We start from the raw sequence: 21,954 nt of genomic DNA on the forward strand, positions 1-21,954 counted from the left end.
TGAATGTGTCTTTGTAAAATGTATGTGATATGGTATTCTACATTTCTCTCTTCCACTCCATTTAAATGTAATACAGATTTTTGTAGATGGTGTTTGTGAGAAGTTGGCCTGGCATATGCTGTCCACTATTCTAGTGGGCACAGTGCACCAGTCCAAACGACCCCTTATTGATGGTAGGTTAAATACAACCTTATAGAAAGCTATCCTAGTGGTAGCTGTGGCGAGCAGCCTTCTGGCTAAGTCTTGAAGGAATGTAAAGCAGCTTGTTTTACCAGTCTATAATCTCGTAAATGACCAAATGAAAGGAGAACCACACCAGGTATATATATAAAATATATGTATTTATTCTAAACACACTCCTCAAGTCTCTTTATGAGGCTAGAGGCAAAAGTACATCAGTTAAATTTATTTAGCATACGGTAAATTAGCACAGTATACTTTTAGCCCTAGGGGCCTTGCAAACCATATACTAAGAAAGTGGTATAAGAACCACGACTGACATAGATACAAGGCCTAAAGCCTGCAGAACCGCTGGAGCCACCAGGAACCACCCACGGTAGTGACAAATGGGACGCGTGCAGTGTCTAAACACAGCCACGAACCACAATTTACTTCTATGGGGAAAGTCGCGGTTGGAAAATTACAAAGGAAGGACACTTAGAAGAGGGCTTGGAGCAAACCCCTTTAGAACTAGGCAGTCCTAGAGTCAATACCCACGGGAACACCAGAGTTCTCGTGTTACCTCACCCAGGGAAGCCGGGTGCATAGGTGTCTTTTCATGTCGGGTTTTGTCGTTGTTTTCAATGACGAACTGTGAGAAAGTGCTGCAGGCGACCAAGTCGAAAGTGTCCGGATGGATCCAAGACTGTACTGAAGTCGAGAAGAACCTGAAAGCAGAGGGGACAGTGTCTGGGTCACTAGCCAGTGACCAGGAAGGCAAGGAGATGATGCCAACCAATGTCAGGTGATTTCAGATGAAGAAGGTGAAGCTTGACTCTTCAGCCAAGGAGCAGGAGGCGTCGATGACAACCAGGCGCTGAAATCGAGCTGTCCCACAAAGGATGTTGAGTGCTGCGGGGTCGGATTCTGAATGGGACCCAACAAGCCTTGGCAACAGCAACCCATGCAGAAAGCAGAGATTGGCTTTGGTGCAGACCAGCAAGGTCCGAGGAACTCGCCCTTTGGAGGGGAGTCAGGGCACATCTGGAGAAACCAGGAAAGCCCAAGAAACAGAAGAGTTACTTTCGTGGGGACTGACCACTTGGCGGACCAGGGATCGCAAACAAGGCTTGAGCGGAAATGCTAGAAGCAGGCCCACGGAACACTTGTGGAGTTAGGCCCACAATCTTTGGTGCAAATGGTGTTCAGGGCTTGGAGTATGAGTAGCCCAATGCCCAATGCCCAACTTCAGGAAAGCTCGGGAAGTTGATGCACTTGCAAAATGTGCACGGTGTCCAGGAGTTCCGGTCCCACATCTCTCATGATGGCTGCAGGTCTCAGCTTTACTGGGATCTCGTGTCGGCCTTGGAGATGTCTGGAAGTCTGTGTCCTGTGTCGCAAATCCATCGGGATCTGGCGGGAGCCTTGGAAATGCAGACCGGTAAGATGTTGCTTTGGTGCCTGTTTGAACAGGGGAGTCACTCCTTGACCCCAAGGGAGATTCTTCCATCTTCTAGTCCAAATAGAATGTCGAAGGTCCAGGATATATGTTGCAGAGTTTTGTCCAGGGTACTCTAAAGTCATCAGGACTGGGTCCCTATACTTATACTAAGTTTAGGGGTTGGACTTACTCTAGGGACCCACCTGTGGGTGGATCCAAGGAGGGGGTGGTTACACCCCTTTCTCTTTGTCCAGTTTCGCGCCAGAGCAGGGGCTGAGTTCCCCCTGCAACCGGTTTGAACTGGGGTATGCACAGGGACACCAAGTGTGCCCCCAGCACTATCTGAATAGCATTCACTGAATGCACCCACGCAGCCCCAATACACTAAAGCCTGTCTGGGGAGGTGGTTACACCTCCCTGTGACAGGAAACCTATTGTCCAGGCCTCCCCTGCCACAGTTTCGTCCAGCAGCAGGAGGTCAGACTTGTGATGCTGGGGCTCTTTAAAACTGTTACCGGTCTTGTAAGTGTCTACATGTCTTCTCCCTCTAGAAGGGTGGAATTCTACCCCCGTCACCAGCGGCGGGGGGGAGGTAGGATTCTAAAGTGTTTGACACCAAACATGAAATGTTTCCATTTGCATTTACCGCAAGGTTATAATGCACTTAAGAGTATACGGTCTGGCTGCATCACAGAACAGCTACAGAGAATAGATTCCGAAAGCTGCACAGGGGTCCTGCTCATGCATGGGCACCCTCTCACACAAAACCAAGCACTCTGCCTTCAGGATTGGTAAGGCCTGCCATAGGAGTGACTTATAGGTCTATATGTGTCAGTGATTAAGGGTAGATATAGGTAGCCTATATCTTAGTAAGGGGTGCATGCACACCCTCACCCAGACTGCAGTAGCAGACATGTAGTGCCCTTATATGAAAGGCTTCCCAGGGGTGGCATAATACATGCCTCAGCCCCTGGTAGGCCTCTGGGGTACCTATGTCTTTGGTAGCTAAGGTACAATATACTAGGGACTCACAAGGGTAACCCAGTAACCAAACTGGAGTGTACCTAATGTACATGCAATCAATTTAGAGATGAAGTAGCTAGGCTGGGGTCCTGGTTAGCAGGGCCCGAGCCAGTCTAAAGTTGAGAAACAGTGAAACACCAGCAAAAAGTCTCCTACAGTGTTGTTAGAGTTTTTGTGTATTTTATAAATGTGTGCATTATTAACAATGTGCAGAATGTAAATTTACTTGTACACATTGACATGGTGCTGTTGCATTTTAAATTAATTTACTTTGAAGTTAAATTGTGTTTTTGTGGCTTGTGTTAACTAGGCATCTATTAGGCCTAGACACAATTTTCTTCAAAAGTAATGTCTCCTGCCTTTTCACTGTTCATTATTTCTGCAGCACACATTCAAGGAGAGTCATGTTTGATTATTTCCATTGATGTTGTTCTTGTTGTTCTCGAAGAAAACTGTCCAACAAAGACACTGTAATGTTGCACTTTCCAAGACCTTTCTGACAGCTTACCGTACTGCATTCGTTCACATTAATTTTTTGCTGTGCTTGTAACTAGTTTGTCCTGCAATCTCAGGATAAAATTAGCATGGAGTGGGCAGAATCAATATTCATGTAGTGAAATATTCCTTAGAAGATATGGCAATATGACGTTTTTATAAAACCGTGTTCCGATTTGCTAAAGATCAATTCTTTTGCTCACACCATGATGATTTAGCAGAATGTTGCTTTTTGATGCGAGAAAACTATATATAAAATCACAAGTTTGGGGTGAGCCGTAAGGCATTCCTGATTCTTTGGTGCTAATAAAGATGCTGCCAGATTTCTTACTGAGTTTGCCGCTCATTTGTGACTTAGAAATAGTCTGCTTTTCAACATCATCCGGTATTGCTCTATTTGCTGAATGCCTTTACGGTAATGACTTTATGCATTTTCAATTATCAATTTCTTAAATGTATACCACACCTTTTGAAATTTTGAAATAAATCTTTTAAATGTCTGTTTCTACTCTAGATCTCAATTAATGAGTATATTCCTACTTAGGTGACTGTATTATGATACGCTGTAAGGTGCTTTATCTCAGGTACAAATTGCTTCAGGAAATTGAGTTTTAACACCATCTACGATTCATGCACCCATGATTGTGCTTTTGAGGTAATATAATGGGCTGTACAAATTCAGGGGTTCCCAGCATCCACAGTGTTAACATATTGCAAATTTACCTTCAGTTAAACTCCCTGAGAGTGCAGAGCATACCAGCGAAGGGGGTAAATTAAATCTAAAAGTATCCCCAGTAATACCCCCATTACGAGTTTACCCTATTTTTAAAATAAGTAACCCAGATAACCCAAGTCTACAGTTAACTGAAGAAGTAGCAAATACTTCAGATATTGTATCTTTAGGAGAGGCTCCAATATTGAGTGAAGGAAGCATCAGAATTGGTCGAAGGGGTAAGAAGAAGAACAGGATTTGACGTAATCCTAAACGGAAACAGGAAAAATTGCAGTTTCCTCCAGTAAGCGAGGAAGTAAATAGTCTAAAATCTCCTCTAAGTAGAAAGGACACAGGGACTTTGGGGCAACTTAAATTGAATTCGGGTCAAAATACCAGGCAAAATATTGATAACCAGTCGATCTGTTCGAACCTGGTGCTGACTCACCTACAGTGCCAAGAGGGCCAAGAAGAAGGTGGGATACATCACGAGATAATCAGCGACCCAATATCAGGAAATGTATCTGAAAACTTACATGAGCCTGCAATAGATCAATATTCAGCTACCGGAAGTGCCCCTTTCCATCCCCGTGGTTGGGATACTTTCCCAGCACGGTTTGATTCCGGCCACAGGAAAGTTGGGATGGGGACTTGTCCACAGTTGTTAACAGTAAGGGGGGCAAGTTAGAGAGAGACCCGGTTTTAGGGCAGCCTGGTAATAGGCCAATAAGGAATGCAGGGCCAGGAGTGAGGCAGGTGAGCAGGACCTTGCTTTTTGTTTCTCTGTTTGAAATGGAACCAATGTTATTGAACAGAAGTGCCCTCCTGCAGTTGATAACAGAAATAAAGGAATTGGGTCCATTAATAAGTAAAGATAAAGAGACGGTCTATTTAGACTGGAGGAGCCCCCCCAAGTACTAAAGTTACTTTTTCATCAGGTATAGTTTCATCATTGGTTATAGCTAATGCGGACTGCTTTAGAAAAAGAGGTATAGATGTGATTGACAGCGCATCCCCTTGCCGAGTTCCATCAGAAAGCTTAAGAACGTTTTATCAGATGCAAGGGTTTGGGTTCTCTAACAATAGGGATGCAAAAATCCCCAGAAACCTTAAAGACATCGAAATAACTGGAGGGAGAAATCTAGGAAACAGAGAAATTAACATTTTAGGCCCTGAAACCAGAAGGCCTAGTAGCCCTAACATGGAGGATGATGTTGTAAAGTGGATCTGGGTAGCAGGTACCCTGAATAGGTCAAAAACATCTACCATAAAGCCCAAAGTGCGGGGGTAGCTAATCGGGAAACAGCCTATCCTGGAATGTGGCAAGGGTAGGAAAAACAAGTTGTAAGCTTAAATCATTATTAGAATTTGACCCCAAAATAATTTGCCTCCAGGAAACGTGGATGGGGGAGGAGTTTCAGTTTGAGAATTTTTATGTGTATTGTTGTACAGCAAGAAAATCTGTAAAAGGGCACGCAAGTGGAGGTTTAGCTATTTTACTTAGCTGTGACATAAGATGGGATCCTGTGATCTATAAGCATCCCTCAAAATGCTGTATCGGAGTAAAGTTGAGGATGGGTAAAGATAACTTGGGGCAAGTAATTTCTTTTTTACTGGTAAATGTGTATATTCCCCCAGGGAGAGTGTCAAATATATTGGTCGACCCAATCTGTGCTTTTTTGCAAAGGATAAGTAACAATGAAGAATGTTCACGTATAATGATGGTGGGCGATTTTAACGCTAAATTATCCAATAGTGCAGTGATGTCTTTTTCTAACTCAGAACTTGAACAGGTATGGGCCATCCCAGATTCTGTACTGCCGGCCCATTTAAGATCAGATAAACGAGGCTTGTTACTTTAGCAAAATTTTAGAAGTTATGACCTTGTAACGTTAAACGGTAGATTCCCGGAGGATTCCATCGCAGCCTATACCATTAGGGGTGCATATGGTCACTCTTTAATTGATTATATGGCAGTATCTTTTCAACTATTTAATGTATGTATCCAATTTAAGGTATCTCCCACAAATATGAGTGACCATAGTATTTTAGCTATACAAACATAGAAATTGAGAAGCCTGAACTTTGGAATCAGAGGGATGAAAAGGTTTCATATAATCGTAATAATGGGCGTACTTGCTGGTTAAATAATTTGCTCCCGGATTTTAAGAGGGTCTTTGAAAATATCGTCTTTACTTCCAGCCAAGAAAGCCCAGTTCAGAGGTTCGAGAGAGTCTTGGCTGCAATTAGAACATTTGGAAGAAAGACACAAGACAGTGGTTTTACTCCATTAGTAATAATACCATGGGAAATTAAAAAATTGAATTGGCAAATTAATGGTTTAATTAGAGACCAATTTAGGAAGCCCACGATACAAAGGCAGAGAGAAATAAGTAGATTGAAACACATACGGAAAAGGAAAATAACATCGGATTGTAGGAGGGCTGAAGACGCAAAATGGGTTAGACTTCGAGAGGTGGCTCTATCTGGGGACACTAGGAAGTATTGGGCACTGATAACAAAATTTGGCGATGGGAGAGAGAAGTCAAAACCTATATTAATCCCAGAAGTAGAATGGTCCACGTATATTTCCCAGCTTTATGCTCCAAATCTCGCAGTGGGACAGAACCAAGAGGTTAGCATTTTTCCAACGGCGAGGAGTTACTATGGTGCACTATCATGTATGGAGATTGAGGGCTACATTAAATCGGCAAGATATTCCAGCACAATGGGCCCAGATGATGTACCAGTAGCCATAATAAAACAGGATTGTGAAGAGTGGGCGAAATTTCTACAGCCATTGTTCGTCCATTGTTATAATTATGGGGATATTCCACAATCCTGGAAGGGAAGCATATTAGTGCCGCTATATAAAAAGGGTCCTAGAAATTCTCCTGCCAGTTTTAGACAGATTTCTCTCTTGGATGCAACCGGTAAATTGTTTGTAAAGAGTATTCTCTCTCACCTTCCGAATGGGCATTTGGAAATAATTTAATCCATTTGGAACAAACAGGATTTCGTAATAATAGCGAAACACTGGATAATATCTCCATTTTGCAAACTTTAATTGAAAAATATCCAATAAGTCTGGGTGTGCCGCTATATTCGGCTTTTATAGATTTCTCCACAGCATTCGACAGGGAAGATCGGGGGAAGCTGTGGAGGAAATCGGTTACTATGGGGATACCAGGGAATCTTTTACGATTAATAATTGCTCTCCACTCCTCCACTTGGACTCAGGTTTTATTGGGGGGAACACAAGGCCTTTCGAGGAAAATAGTAACCAATAATGGGTTGAAGCAGGGGTGCCTTTTGGCCCCTTTACTTTTTTCCATTTACATTAATGATTTGCCAAGAAGAGTGGGGCTCAGTAACGGGGATCCCCCTAAATTAGAAAACATAGAGCTACGCTGTCTGTTATATGCAGATGATGCCATAATAATGGATTTCACCCCAATTGGACTGTAAAGACGACTTGCTGAGCTAATTGGGTAAACAGAAGAGTATTACTTAAAAATAAATATTTTAAAGAGTAAAGTCATGCTTTTAGCTATCAAGAATGTAAGGTCAGAAAAAATTAGAATTGGTTCTTGGGAAATGAGAAATTGGAAGTAGAAAATGTTATCCATATTTAGGAAAAATATTTACAAACAGGTGCTCAGTTAACAGGCACATGGATCATTGCAAAGGCAAGGCAATCTCACAAGCATTGGCAATTAATCGCCTGTATACACACTGTGGGAAAAGACATTTCTCACACATTATATCGGTCTATAAAATAAAGATCCCACCAACCCTGAACTACGCTAGTGAAACAATAGATGCACAAGAGTGGGACAAATTCGAGAAAGTGGAAGGGCACATTTGGCGCCAAATATGCAATTTGAATGGCGCGGCACCGATTGCAGGGCTTAGGCTCGAATTTGGTCTACTTTCCACTTATGTACTCTCAATGGCCGCGTGTTTACGATGGTGTAATGCATTGTTAAATAGCTTCGGCTAGCATTGTACAGAGAAATATTTGTAAATATGAAAGAAAAAAGTGCTATTTTTAGGAATAATTTAAAGGCATTGGTTTAGATAAGGATGGGGCTGCGTTTCTTTGCAAAAGGGCTTTGAAAACTATAATTAAGAAGACAATATACGGGATTTCTCGTGAAAGAGATATTAAAATGTGCTTAGAGAATAGAAATATTGATTGTATTGTGGGAGCAGTATGGCCAAAAAACCTCAACCGTATGTTTTATGAAACCTTAAAAATGGAGTGCGCAGAGTGATTCTGTTACTGAGATTGAATTTACTACCTCTAAGAGTTGTAACAGGAGCCTGGGAGGGTATTCCTAGACATGAAAGGTATTGTCTTTTATGTAATTTTTGTATACAAGACCTGAATCATGTTTTATTAGTTTGTCACGCATTACAATCAACACGTCGTAGATATCTAAGGAATTGTTTTTTAGAGTATACCATTACCACAGCAGAAGAGGCCCGAAATTGTCTTCTGTACCCCCCATCTGAACTTATGTGTTTTAAATTTTTTAGCTTTTCAATTTTTTTTTTAAATATATACTAATGTCGTAAGATTTGTCTGAATATGTATGTACTGAGCACTTGCACTTTCTTGTCTTTTCGGTCTTTAAAGCCGATTTACTTTGTTTACAGTTAAGCATTTGCACCTTTATAAACTTTTGCTGCTGCTACTTATTCTCAAGGATCTCAATTTGAGTTGCCGCTAAATCATTGTGTACTTCATGAACTTTTTAATACGTATGCACTGAGCATTTGCACTTTTTTGACTCTTCTGTCTTAGGCCGTTTTTCTGTGTTTGAAATTAAGCATGTGCACTCTAGTAATTTTTTCCTGCTGCTAGTTACTCATCTTTTAGGATCTTAAGCACCTTAAATCCTTGTTTTGCTGCTAAGCTATTGCAAACTTCTGTACTTTACAATAAGTTTTAATTTGGAATGTTTTATGATAGAAGTAGATTATAACTCTGTATAAGTGTGTAAGAAATTCATGTATGGAAATCTGATTACTCAAGGTTCACCCCTTCGGGCACTGGAAAACCTCTAGAACGGCTGTTACTGATTTGCCTATTTGTGTTTTTAGACGAAATTATGTTTTTTTGTTATCAATTCTTTTTATTTGAACAAAGCATCAGTCAAATGCACAGTACAGAGGAAAATTGTCATACTAAAGATAACACATTCGGGAGCACAGGATGCTGGAGCGCACACAATATCAGGAACTTCACGGGGATGGGGGTACATGAAAAACAGCATCCCTGGGCGGCACACAGATCTCTCCTCTATAACTATTCCAAGGTCCCCATATCAATGCCCACTTTCGAGGGCGTCCTCTCACCATGAAAACAGTCTTTTCCCTAAACGTACTCCAGTCTAAGTTGTTTTCCCAAACCTCCTAGGTGGGGGGTAAAAGGAGTTTTTTTTAAGATGTACTTTTATGTGGAATTCTTTGGAATTCCAAATCATAATAAATAAATTGACAGGCGCTTTTATGACATTAAAAACAACAAGAAATGTATGCAAAGCAACCACCATCACATGTGCTTTGGCCCTTTGAACCAAATATAAAGATTCCAGTATAAATAGTCTGCTTCTATCTCCAATAATGTTCAGATGATATAAAGTGGCATTGTAATAGACATATCTCTATAGGCAATGACACATTGCTTCTTCAAGCTTTTTGGTGGTCATTTCATATTTAGATTTCATTCCTGAATCTTTATCAGAGATGCTAGATATTGGAAAATAGTTTATTCTATGTAGTATATTTTTAAATGACTCCAAACCAACACAAACGTGACTGTTTCCCTTGGTATAAATGTTCAGTCGTCTCTTTTTGCATGCTCTTTTGGTAGTTGTTTCAGTGGCAAAGAAATTGTGAGTATGTAGGAAGAAAATACTAATTAAAATTGCTTTACTCATAAGGACACTGGACTCAGTGCCCCAATAATATAATTTAAGTATAGTATGCTTCATACGAACTGTACCAACTCCAATGTGATGTATTCTTTAAAAGGATTGTTGTTACAATTGCATTAATTCTGTTGGTAAGGGAGTGCTTAAAATACCACTGTATTAAGAAAACAAAGTTGCATAAAAAGAAGAAATATTTTCTGTATTTATGTAAGGTAAATTTGAAAATCGAACTAAAATAGGTAGATTTCAAGATACTTTTTATTACTTACCAAGAAGGCGCTCAGCAGCATATACTGCTAAAAAATCCAAGTCACATGACACATCAAATTCTGTGTCAAAGCGTGAAAAATTCAAAAAGATCTGCATTCCATCAGAGACTTCTATGGTCCATATACACAATCTGAAATTATAAGTTGCGTTGAATTTATTTGCATTATGTTTACATTGTTGCTGTAAAGAGCATAATTTGGAATGGTGTTTCTTTATACTCACTCGTTGCTTCCATAAAGTTTATCGGGTGTTCCAGGAAAATCTAATACTCCTTCACTGTTCAGCAAAGGGCCATCTTGCACACTGCAGCCCACTGCATGAGGTTACAAAGATCACACAAAACATTAATGATATTTTAGTCAAATCAATTAAGAGAAATAATAAGAAATTTCAACATTAATCAAGAAACGTCACACATCTGTATTGATGTGTAGTAAATGAGACCGACAAGGACATTAAAAACAGCATTAAAGGGTCCTTTCAAATAATGTATCTGTGAAATGGAGGAATTATGTCCCATTTTTACAAACATTTATTACACAGTGGTGGTAGATATTGTGTACCTATGGTTAAGTCAGGGATTTGACACAAATGCATTTTTGTTTCTTTGATATCTTGTGTGTCGCTTGAAGAATCTGAACAATACATTCCCAAAAAAAGCTCATCCACCTTGGATCCTTCTTGGAATTTCTTTTTCTGATTCATCAAGTGGGGGGGCAGGTAAAAAGGGAGTACCAATTATTGTGATATCCGATGTTAACCGCTTCCGTGCGGCGCCGATTCCCCCCCTGTGCTGGACATTCCAGAACAGGGTGCGGTCGTGACGGAACCATTCCGTCATCAGCACAGCTCAACCGTGACTGATGACGGAATGGTGCCGTCTCAAGCATCGAAGGGGTTAATTGCAATAGGAACGTTTGCTCTCCTATACAGAAAGAAACGGCTAAATGGAATTGCACCAAATTTAGCAAAAGTTCGAATTTTACAAAGAAAGCATGCTTTATGTCCTTTGTTTTTTTGGCTTGGTCCCTGAGTCCTGAAACAAATTCAAAGGCCCCGACAGGGACAGGGTAGTCAACCCTCACCCCCAGGGCCATTTAAGATGGGGAACTCAAAAGTCCTTTATGAGATTAAAAGTGGAAAGAAAATTCACAGAGGATATAGTGAGCATATATGGAGAGGTTGCAAATACTATGAGTCACTTATACATGAAGCACCCATATCAACACAATGGGCTACTATATCTCAGCTCATAATAAGTCGTTGTCCTTATTAAGGGGACCCTTCTTTCTAGCTACTAAGTAAATTGTGAAAAGGAGGGAAATAAACCCCTGGTTTTCAAAAGAATGCAGAAAGGCCCAATTTGCCTTAGTAGAGGCAATTGAAAAGGGCATATGGGAGAATATGAAAGCTGCTAGGGTCAATTATAAGAATCAACTGGCATGCAGGAAAAGGTGCCATATTGCAAGGGCTTTTGAGGCCATTTTCAATTTACTTGTGTTATGATTGCCAGTTTTAAACCTTTTACTTTAATTTTAATTACTTTACCAGTAGTGGCTACCTGCCGGAGTCCAAACGGGGTTGCTGGACCCCCGTTTGCATTTTAATTTCATCTTTCACTGCTTTAGGTTGCAGTCACAGCACCGTGTTACCACACCCTCAGACATGCACATTTCTTCGATGCAAAATTACAAATTCAGTGGCTCAGCGGGTCTGCACAGTGGACGCACCACTGCCCATCAATGGCAAGACCGTGTCTGCGCCCATCCACAGCCGGTCCACGACCGGTGCCAGCCGCCCTGCTCATTTCACCCCAGTTTCCACTTCTAATCTCACATACTCAAGGGAGAAACTACTCACTCTACAGGCATCCAGTAAGACTCCTTCATGTGTAACTCTGCATCCACAGGCTAATCTAGACAACACTAAATGTCCTTCTTGCTTCCCAGGCTCTGTCATTATAACATCAAAGATATTCCTGCAAGGGACTCAGTGAGCATAAAGAGAGGATTAAACATAAAGCTCTTTGAATGTAAATTAATAAGCGCTAGATCCCTGATAAAAAGAATAAAGTGTAATTCAATGACTTTATTGATTCCAACAAAATAGACAAAGCTTTCATAAACGAAACTTGGGTGGACCCTTCAGCTGGGCCAGATCTTGCAGCTGCTATACTGGTAGACTACTCCATATACAGATCAGACCACCCAAACAAAAGAGGTGGATGTCTTGCAATTCCATATAATAACCATCCCAGTTCTTCTATTTCTCCCTATCCCCACAATACAAACTTTGCAGACCTGTCTTTTAAAATCAGACTAAACCTTGATAATACTTTCAGTGGCCTTCCTATTTACCGGCCACTGAGTTCGAGATCCTCTTTTGCTCAAAAACTCAGTCTTAGTCTAGAGTCCAGATTTAACACCCAAACCATAACATTCTAGGTGATTTTCATTTTCAACTTTAGAACTGTTTAAACAAAGACTCAGCAACCTTAATGGAAACCATGTCTAGCCCAGGCATCAAATCAGATAGTTCTGGGCCCCACTCATGTGGCGGGACATACCCTTGAAAGGATTTTCACTGACAAGCCCCTGTTAAAATTTCAAAAGGTCTTACCACTCACATGGTTAGATCATTCTGCAGCAATGTTTAATATCACTCCTACTGAAAAATTGCTTCTCCAATCACATTCTCACAAACCCCAAAAAATATGTTCAGGGCATTAATTTGATTCAGATAAGTAACAATTTGCTCTATTGAATCAGACCAACACACACAAAAACATTTAGACCACACAATCGCCAAATATCAATTAGTCCCTGAAAAAAAGCATGACACCATAGATTGAAAGCAACCAAACCCTGGTATTTGGACAAGCTCAAAACGCAAAAACAACTGTGTCGTAGACTAGAATGATGATGGAGACAGCATGATACGATACTGAAGACAAAAACCTATACAAAAATCCCTATTGGAATATAAAATCATGATTTTTAAAGATCAAAACCGCCAATGACTCTGTGAAAGAGCTTTTTAAACAGTTAAATCACTCTCAAATATCTCTGAGAATAGGAACTCCATCTTAGCTAGTCTTTTTGTAATACACTTGCCTTATTGTTTCAATCCAAAGTCGAAGATGTTGACTCAGCCTTTACAGCAAATCATATATTGGCTCCTTATATTGGCTCCTAGGCCATCAGAAGATACCTCCTTTTCCACTGACTCAGAAACTTTAACTGCCTTTTCCCTGCTCAGGTACTTAGACTGATTAAATCTATGAAATATGGGTCCCGTGAATATCCTTGCCCTCGATAAAATCTCTAACAAGCCCCTGAAATAATTTCAGATCATTTAACAAATATCTTCATGATATGCTTGATACAGGGTGCTTTCCAAAATTCTGGAAAGAGCTTTTATCTTACCTCTAATAAATAAAAACAATCTCCCATCATCTGACCCGAGCAATTACCGGCCCATATCCCGGCTTCCACTTCCAGCAAAGATCATAGGCAAGGCCATACACCAACAATGACAGCCTTCTTCGATGTAAACTGTCTTCTAGGTGCTATGCAATTCGACTTTAGAAGCCAACACAACACTGAGGTGACACTTATTGTTGCATCTGAAAACATAAGAGCTTGTATAGACAGAGGAGAAAATGCTGAGCATTGACATGGCCAATAATAACATCTTGATTGACCACCTTCGTTCACTTGGAATCAGAGGAACAGCCCTTAACCTATTAACATCTTTCTTGTAAGAACAAGGACAATGCGTAGCAATGGATGATTATTAACACATTTTTTTACCCCTCCATGAAGTGTCCCACAAGGTGCATCGCTTAGCCCACTCTTTTCAATGTATACATTACGCCACTGACCAAACTCATAAAATCGTTTGGGTTCTGAGTTATTTCCTATGCTGATGACACCCACATCGTGGTCTCGGTTTCAGGCAACCCAGATCACATGGCCATCACATTTCATTACTGCAAGAAAAGTATTTGCGACTGGATGAATAAAAATAGTTTGAAATGTAACTCAGAAAAGGCAAGAATTCTCCTTTTTGGAAATAGGACATCTTTTTGGTCCCTCCGCTGGTGGCCCCAGAATATGGGTGCCCTGCCAAAGTCAGTTGAAAAAGTAAGGAACCTAGGCATCACCTTTAACAATAAACTGACTTTTAACAGCCAGGTCAATCAAATTGCTTCTTCCGTTTATTACATCCTAAAAATAATCAGGAACATTTTCCATTTCATTCCTGCTAATCTTTAAAAAACTGTAGTTACAGCACTAGCCCTGTCGAAGCTGCACCACTGCAAAGCTCTTTATATTACTATGCAACAAAACCTTCATACAAAACTACAGACACTACAAAATGCTGCAGCTCATCTCCTATTTGGACTACCTAAATATCAATCAGCAACCTTTTCACTTAGAGAGTTACACTGGCTATCCATAAAAAACAATGTTGCCTTTAAGGTGCTGTGCATTGCCTTTAATGTAGAAAAAAGGGGGAGGCCTGGATATCTTTCACTTTTTTATGCCACTTATTATCAGCAGAGATGAAAAGAACAACATTCCATATGATTTGGTTATTTATTATACCTTTTTTTCCTTTTTAGATAACTTTTCTTGTATTTATGTACATTCATATATGTGTGAATAGGAACACCTCCTATTCATTCCAGAGACATACAAAAATCGCACATACGTTTTGAACAATTTACATATATTTACAACATATACCACAATAACAAAAACAAAAGTGTGTTCATCGACCAATATTATTTCGACAATTGATAGACCTTTTTCTACTCAGCATTTCTTTGTGACCAAAAAAAGGAATATCAAACACTTGGAACGATTTCTGCTGACAGGTGGGATACCCCTTTCAGAACAGAACCCTCAAGCTACACATAAATCTATCCATTAAAGTTCCTCAGCGGGAAGTGAAATGTCGACGCGTTACAGGGCCCGGGGAACCTCCAGGCTCTCTTATCAGGGCTTCTGAAAGATAAACATTGGTGTGATCTGACGGGAGGAGTTTGCTTGCATTAGTTGAGTGACGGGAAGATCAAAGTGGCCCTTGGCTGTAGGGACAGTAAAGCCTTACTACTTTCTCCAGATGTCCTTTGAGTCATTTTCAATTGTGGGTTCTGCTTTTTTTCCTGATTGTTGCTTTATTATGTGAAAAAGTTTATTAAGGTATGTTCTTCGCTCTGTCCAGTTGTGATCCGATCGGTGTTGTTTTGGCTTTCCAGATAGCCATTTTGTATGAGAGTCTGTGCCTTCTCAATCGTTCGAGAAGGGTAGTGTTTGGATCCTTCCTCCATATAGAGGTCTTACTTGTCTTCTTTCATTGTTTATATTTTAAATGAACCATGGTACTGGAGTTTTTTCCTTTTGCCTTTTAGATGTAGAGGAGCCGCCTTCTGAGATGTCGATCATACTGTTGTAGTGATATGTCAGTTCTTGAACCGACGTTAGGTCAATCGGGAGTGCCAAGGAGGTTTGGCACCGATTCACCAATTCAGTTCAGTTTACTCAGCTGTAATCCCCCTCCCAAGTTTTATCCCTTCTTTATTGTCCCATGATTTTCGTTTCTTGTGTGGATATTAAAAAGAGTTTGATAGTGATCTGACCAGTCTTTCTGGGCGTATTTAACATGTGTACTAGCAATGATGAGGTCAAGTGTCACCCCTTTGTTGTGGTCCTGAAGCAGGTTACTGAGCACTGCCACTGTGGGGTCTTTGTGATTGTTCCAATGCAGGTTGGAATCTCCTGGAAGTATTGTCTTAGAGAGTGGGGTAGCATTTATTGTGATTGTTTCCATAAGTTGCTCAAGGAAGTGTTTTCGCTAGCAGTTTTTTTTCCAGATTGATGTCTGCTCTCAAGAGTTCAAATTATGATGTCTCTTCTAGTGAGAATACGTTTGCGGTTAGGCAGTTTCTGTACATTACAGCGAGACCTCCCCCTGTTTCAATGTGCAGTCTCGACGAAAGACTGTTGGTTGTGTGTTATGCAGCTGATTTGCAATTGTGCAGCATGCATTTCAGGTTTGTCACAGTTTCCTGAGTTACTGTGGTGGGCAATGTGTTCATTGCATTCAGGATCAGGGTGTTGTCATTGGCTTGTATTGGGTTATATCTTTGGTTTTTGTAGTAACAAGTCCTGGCAATTGGGATGTTGGATGTACTGTCATGGTGGGTGTTCTGTGCACCTTGATAGTATATATACACTGAGTGTTTACATCTTCTTCTGAGAGGTAATCATTAGTTCTTTTGGCCAGTGAAGCTTGTTGTGAGACTTTTGTAGAAGGAAAGAGATCAGTTAGATGGAGAGTCAGTGGACTTGGTAGTGGACGTGTATATTTTCTGTTAAGAATGTAGAAGCGTGATGGCTTTCTTCTTGACACATTCTATTTCTACTTTGAGAAGTTGCAGATTGTAGTTGATTTGTTTTTTATGGATAGATTGAGTGAGGGCCACTGACAAATTGCATTACTGTTCAGTGTGAAATTGATCTGGTCAGGATTTACATTAGGTTGAGTGGACTATAAGGAGTTTCTGTCCCTCCCTCTTTGACTGGGGGATTTTTTTGGGCACTGTTCCCTGTTGTAGAGTACTTGCTCCTCAGGTTGGCTGAGAGGACTGTTTGTAGAAGGGTCTAGTTGGAGTATCTGTGATGCAATGTGGACTGCAGGGCTGTGACTGCCGTTGAGTGTACTTCTGTGTGTGGTGGCGTAAAGTAATGTTCAGGATTCAGGGTATGCGATGAGTAATTGAGAGGCTTAGCTGGAGCTGCTACTTGCCTTTTCAGGTTACTAAAAAGTGAATCAAAAGCTGGTAGGTAATTGTCCGCTTCCTGGATAAGGATGTTACCATTGTTATAAACTGAAATGGTACCTTTCGTTTTGAGTAAAGGGGAGGGTACTATTGTGAGTATGAGACCATAGGGTTTTTTTCTGTGTGGCATTGACAGCTTGAGGGAGTAAAAGGCATCCACCATTTTGCTGTGCATCTCATGTGGGAGATCAGATTGGACCTAATGTCTTCATTTGAGAAGCAAAAATATGATTCCGATATGAGAGTTTCAGGGTTGCTGATCAGAATAGTGTGTTTGAATTTCTTTGCTCCATTTCTGGATAAGTCAGTTGGGTAGTTGATTCTGCATAAGTTCATTCCTGAAAGGGACAGGGTGAGAACATTTGCATTATTGTAGCCCAACATCTCCCTTTATTGGAAGGGCCAATGATGGTTCTCTGTCATCGGAGCGGGACCAGACCTGTGGTGTTACAATTCGACAAGCAGCAGCGGGTCCGTGGTGCCACTGACCCTTTTTTAAATGTATTTATTTATTTATTTTTCTTTCCTTTTTCTTATCCTTTTCCTCCTACAGATGGCTGCAGTGGGGTATGTTCTCGTGGGAGAACATGCAATTGGGATGCTGCAACTTGTTTGTGTCAATGCTTTGACTTCCACTTAATAGGTAAATGTAATATACCTTGAAACAAACAGGGTGGTTGTACTTTTTATCTATAACAATATGGCCACCTCTTTTGTAACAGTCACTAGCAATGGATGCAACACGCCAGTCCTCTCTGTTTTGTTGCCTGAGTCAGCCAAAACACAACAAACAAAAATGGCTGCCTTCTCTACAAGTGTGGTTCTTAAAGACAACATTCCTCTTTTTATCACCATTATTTATGTGTCAGCTATGTAGGTGGACAGTAGAAAGCTAAAGTGATGGGCAAAGGGAAAGGGCCACTTTAAAATGGCCCCAGAATCTTACCCTCAATGTTCTCTGTTGGGAGATGCTTTGTATTCATGTTTGAATGCATTGTCTCATGGCACAACCATGGTGTTCCACTCTAGAACAACTAGGTCTGTGCCTTGAGTTGGTGGGGACTGTTTGTGAAAGGCTACCATATATGGAAGATGTGTACCCTGTGGTATTTTCATTTCTACCAATAAAGTGCTTCTACTCATCTTCCTGTGAGCCTCATTACTCAACAGGAGAGTATCACTACTGAGTCTTCAAATTGGAGCAGGGAAGCCTCTGCTGCTTCAAGCAATCATTCAGCGCTTCGCCTGCACAAGACTTACTTTGCGCTGCCCGTGTCACTCTCCTCATTCCCCACTGTCTGGATTGGCGTGGAGATGCAACTGTATCTCTGTTTAAAATTCCAGAGTGAGCGTGCTGCACAAGGAGCAGTGGGCTCACATTTTCATTCCACTCTCTCTCTCAGGTCCCTGGGAAGTCTTGCACCGGTAAGTGGCGCTGTCACTCAGGGGTAGTGGGGCTGGAGAAGCGTGCCTAGGCTTACCGGGGAGCTGTGACCTCTCAACACACACACTGGGGATATCTAGAACACTCGGAAGTCGGCATCCTCTGTTCTTGTCATTGACTGCCTCCATGATGCCTCACCTTCGATCAGTGCTCAAGGCTTCAAGGCCTCATTGCCTCGCCAGCTGATGTTGATCCAGCCTCTACAATTGCTGTCAAATATTCAAGTTTTAAGTTGTGCTCATATGATGGGGCAAACAGAGGGATTTACACTGATAGAGCAATCCCTGGCCAGGAGCTCTTCGAGGTGCTCCGCCAATCGGCCATCTTCACTAAACTGAGTTCTTCCTTTAAATGGTTAACTAACAGTTCCGCATCTGAGGTGGACTTGTGGCTCACATGTTTACCAGAAAGAAAAATGGAAGCCCACTTCTGTTTTTTCTGCCCATGTTAGAAAATGCAAAGGAAGAGGTGGATAGTACCTTTTTGTCACATTCTAGGTAGATAACAATATTTGGTGGCATTTCGCCTACCTACAACTAATACCGATGGCCCAATTGTGTTTTGCGTGTCTTGTTATTTATTTACAACATGGGCTCAATGAAAAAGCCATATGTAATTGAAACAAGAGAACTCAATCTTAAAAGCATTCTGTACTTATGTGACTGGGTTATTCTATGCACATATGTAAATATAACTGTATTTTTATTCATGTTTTATTTGAAATGGTTTTATTGTAACTATATTTGCATATGTTTATTGTTTTGTGGGGGTTCCCCTCGACATAAATAAAGTAAACTGAAAAAAACTATTTGGGGTTGTGGGTACAGGGGTTAAAGCACCTGCTACTGTGGTATACCATGAGACCATCCCTATCGTACCATGGTACTGGTAGCTGATTTACTGTACCGGTAGGAGTAAAGAAAAGTTTTCAGACCCTGCGGCCACCTGCAACTGTGCAAGCATTACGAAGTGAGCAGTGGGGATTGGCTATCTGCTGTGGGTTGGGTGCAGGGTCAACCCACTACTGTGCACGACTGAATGCTATGCTCAGCCATGGGGTTGCATGCCCATGGATTGTTGGGTGAACACAGGGGGTTGGGATCAGGGACTGGCCACTTGTGGAAGATTTGGCTACAGCCATGGCCTCTAATCAGTCCCTGAGGACAACATTCTGCTCCGCATGGATAAAGGCTGCGCACAGCAGGCGGGGTTGGCTGCACATGGGTTTCCGGCGTGGTGCCTAGCAGGAGGCCACTCCCAGCCGGCCAACCCTCCATTGTATATTGCCAAAGGGGGATGGGCATGCGCTCAATTTAGAATATGACAAAAAAAGGAAATTCACTGTCAAATACAAACTTTATTGTACCAATATATTTAGGTGTACTTTGTAAGAACTCACATATTGCATCACTTATATGTAAATTACATAAATAATGACATCACTGATGTCATCTCAAATTATATATTCGATTATATGATTGATGACATCATCAAGGCATTGTGACAGTGTTCTATTGGGTTTGTGGACTTGAAGTAATTCAACAAGTACACCTATGTCAAATTTTCTATCACCAAACAGGTGCTAATGAACATACCCGTTCTCAACATGGTAGACACATAGCTTATCTGTCAAGTCACCCACATTTGGTCAATGTTACCCTCTTTTTACTGGTAGTCATCCTCCTACAAAGAAGATGCCTCCATTGACTGTAATTGGGCCACCTCCTTGCTTTATCATGACCACTCACTAGCTATCACCAACAAGCGGATCATTATAATATTACAGTTAAACTGTATTCCTGCAGGAAAATGCATTAGAGGTGCATTGCAGTCTCTGTTTGAAAACAAGGAGAAAATAGAGAAAACTAAATTCCTAAGTAACAAAACTTGTGATGCCCCAACCTCCCCACCTTCCTCCCAGCATGCAGCATTAATAAGTATTTGTTAGAGGCCTTCCCATTCTACCTCACTTTATAGAATCTCACCATGCGATTCGCCATGGTCTGGTTATTCAGGATCCACCATACTCAGAACTTGAATCTTAGTTGGGATTAGGTGCAGACAGGGAAGTTGAGCCAAGTATTCATCTACTGGTGACCCGAGTTTTTTCTATTTTTTTTCTCTCATCTTAATAGGTTGTGAGTCAATTTCGCCACTGCTATGGGCTGTGCCCCTTGCCCCTCAGACAGTCATTCTCTTTTTTCCGATAAAGTGTGATTAGAGATTTGACTAACCCCAAAAGGTCAGGCCTAAGAAGTCTGGAAATATTCTATTTCCATGTATCGTGCAACTGTCCATATTTACTAGCACCTTAGATGGCATTCTGAGCCCACTAACTACTGCAATCACATCAATGCGTGTCACAACATTCTTTCAGAAGGTCCTGATGCTCTCCCATTTCTACCAGATGTGTACGAAAGTGTTCTTCTCATCCCCAAATCACCAGCATTTGTCGGAGGACATCAGATGAATTATCTTTAGTCTACTAGGTGCTATGTACTATCTCATGAGAAGCTTATACTCTACCTTCCGATTTTATATGGTCAAGAATCCTTTATGTATGCCATGTGCATTTCCAGTCCGTCTCGCTGAACTACGGCCGCACTTCTGTTTGCATTGCTCCCGATAAGATCGTCTATTAGTAGGGAAGCCTTCAGTAGAGAACCAATATACCCTTGTGATCAGCATCTTAGTTGTGTTGGAAGAGGAGAAAAACTTTACAAATGGTCTCCAAGGCCTGGTGGACACACTTTGATTAGTGGTTGCATGAAACAATACCTACTTTGATTATGTTGCATTCTGTCAGTTTTGGGCAGGAGGAAGGAATTTTAGCAGTCTATAAAAGACTTTCTGTGTCCCTCTCAATACATGTCGATTATCATTAGGCATCTTTCCATTTTCATTGCCCAACGCACTCATCATCTATTTAGACACATTGAGAATGCAAGATTGGAATGGACTGGGATTACATGGAACTATTTAGATAAGCATCCCCAATACCGTTCCATCATATCATTAGGCAAATCCTCATTATATCTGACCTGTATAAAGATTTTGGTCATACCTCTTTACTTAACCAGAGAATGTCCCTGAGGGTTTTACCCACCAGCACTCTTTCCATGAGTAACCAACGTTTCTCTGATTCCCTAGAAGTCTATCCACTAAGATTAAAAAGGAGAAATAATTATATATTACTTCCAAAAATTTAATTTTGTCAACCGTGCCACATAATTCCAGTGACTCAGATTATAAATAACTGCCTTCTCTTTTATGAGAACATGCTCCCAGAATCAAAAGTAAATACAATATTGCTTTGAACTTAAAACTGTGATGTATTAAACATTTATTTGAATTTCTATATTCAACAAGCAATTGCTGTCCCAACCTAAATCTCTACATGTGTACATTTGTACAATAGATCATCAAGAAAGAAATGTATCAAACGTTTGGAAGTGATACATTTTCTTCCCGTTCTTTGTATAGATAAACAGAATATGCTCAAAAATACAATGTTATAATCCTTAAAGATAGTTCTGAAACAGGTTTTTAGTAAATAGAGTTTGTCTCTAGTAGATTTCTAAAAATACCTCACCGTGTTCAGTTCAGATTTCCATATGA

General features: G+C 40.8%; 1 protein-coding gene across 1 annotated transcript in view; it reads right to left on the minus strand.

Moving 5' to 3' along the window:
- The window catches only part of OVCH2 (ovochymase 2), a 996,115-nt gene that overhangs the window by 401,121 nt on the left and 573,040 nt on the right, over nucleotides 1-21,954 (minus strand). The window contains exons 9-10 of the mRNA XM_078680899.1: nucleotides 10,265-10,355; nucleotides 10,042-10,172 (exon numbers count right to left, since the gene is read on the minus strand). Coding sequence (XP_078537025.1) covers nucleotides 10,042-10,172; nucleotides 10,265-10,355 — 222 coding nt within the window. The remainder of the gene's footprint in view (nucleotides 1-10,041; nucleotides 10,173-10,264; nucleotides 10,356-21,954) is intronic.

Source organism: Lissotriton helveticus, chromosome 3_1 (assembly GCF_964261635.1).
Source record: "Lissotriton helveticus chromosome 3_1, aLisHel1.1, whole genome shotgun sequence".
Lineage (NCBI taxonomy): Eukaryota > Metazoa > Chordata > Amphibia > Caudata > Salamandridae > Lissotriton > Lissotriton helveticus.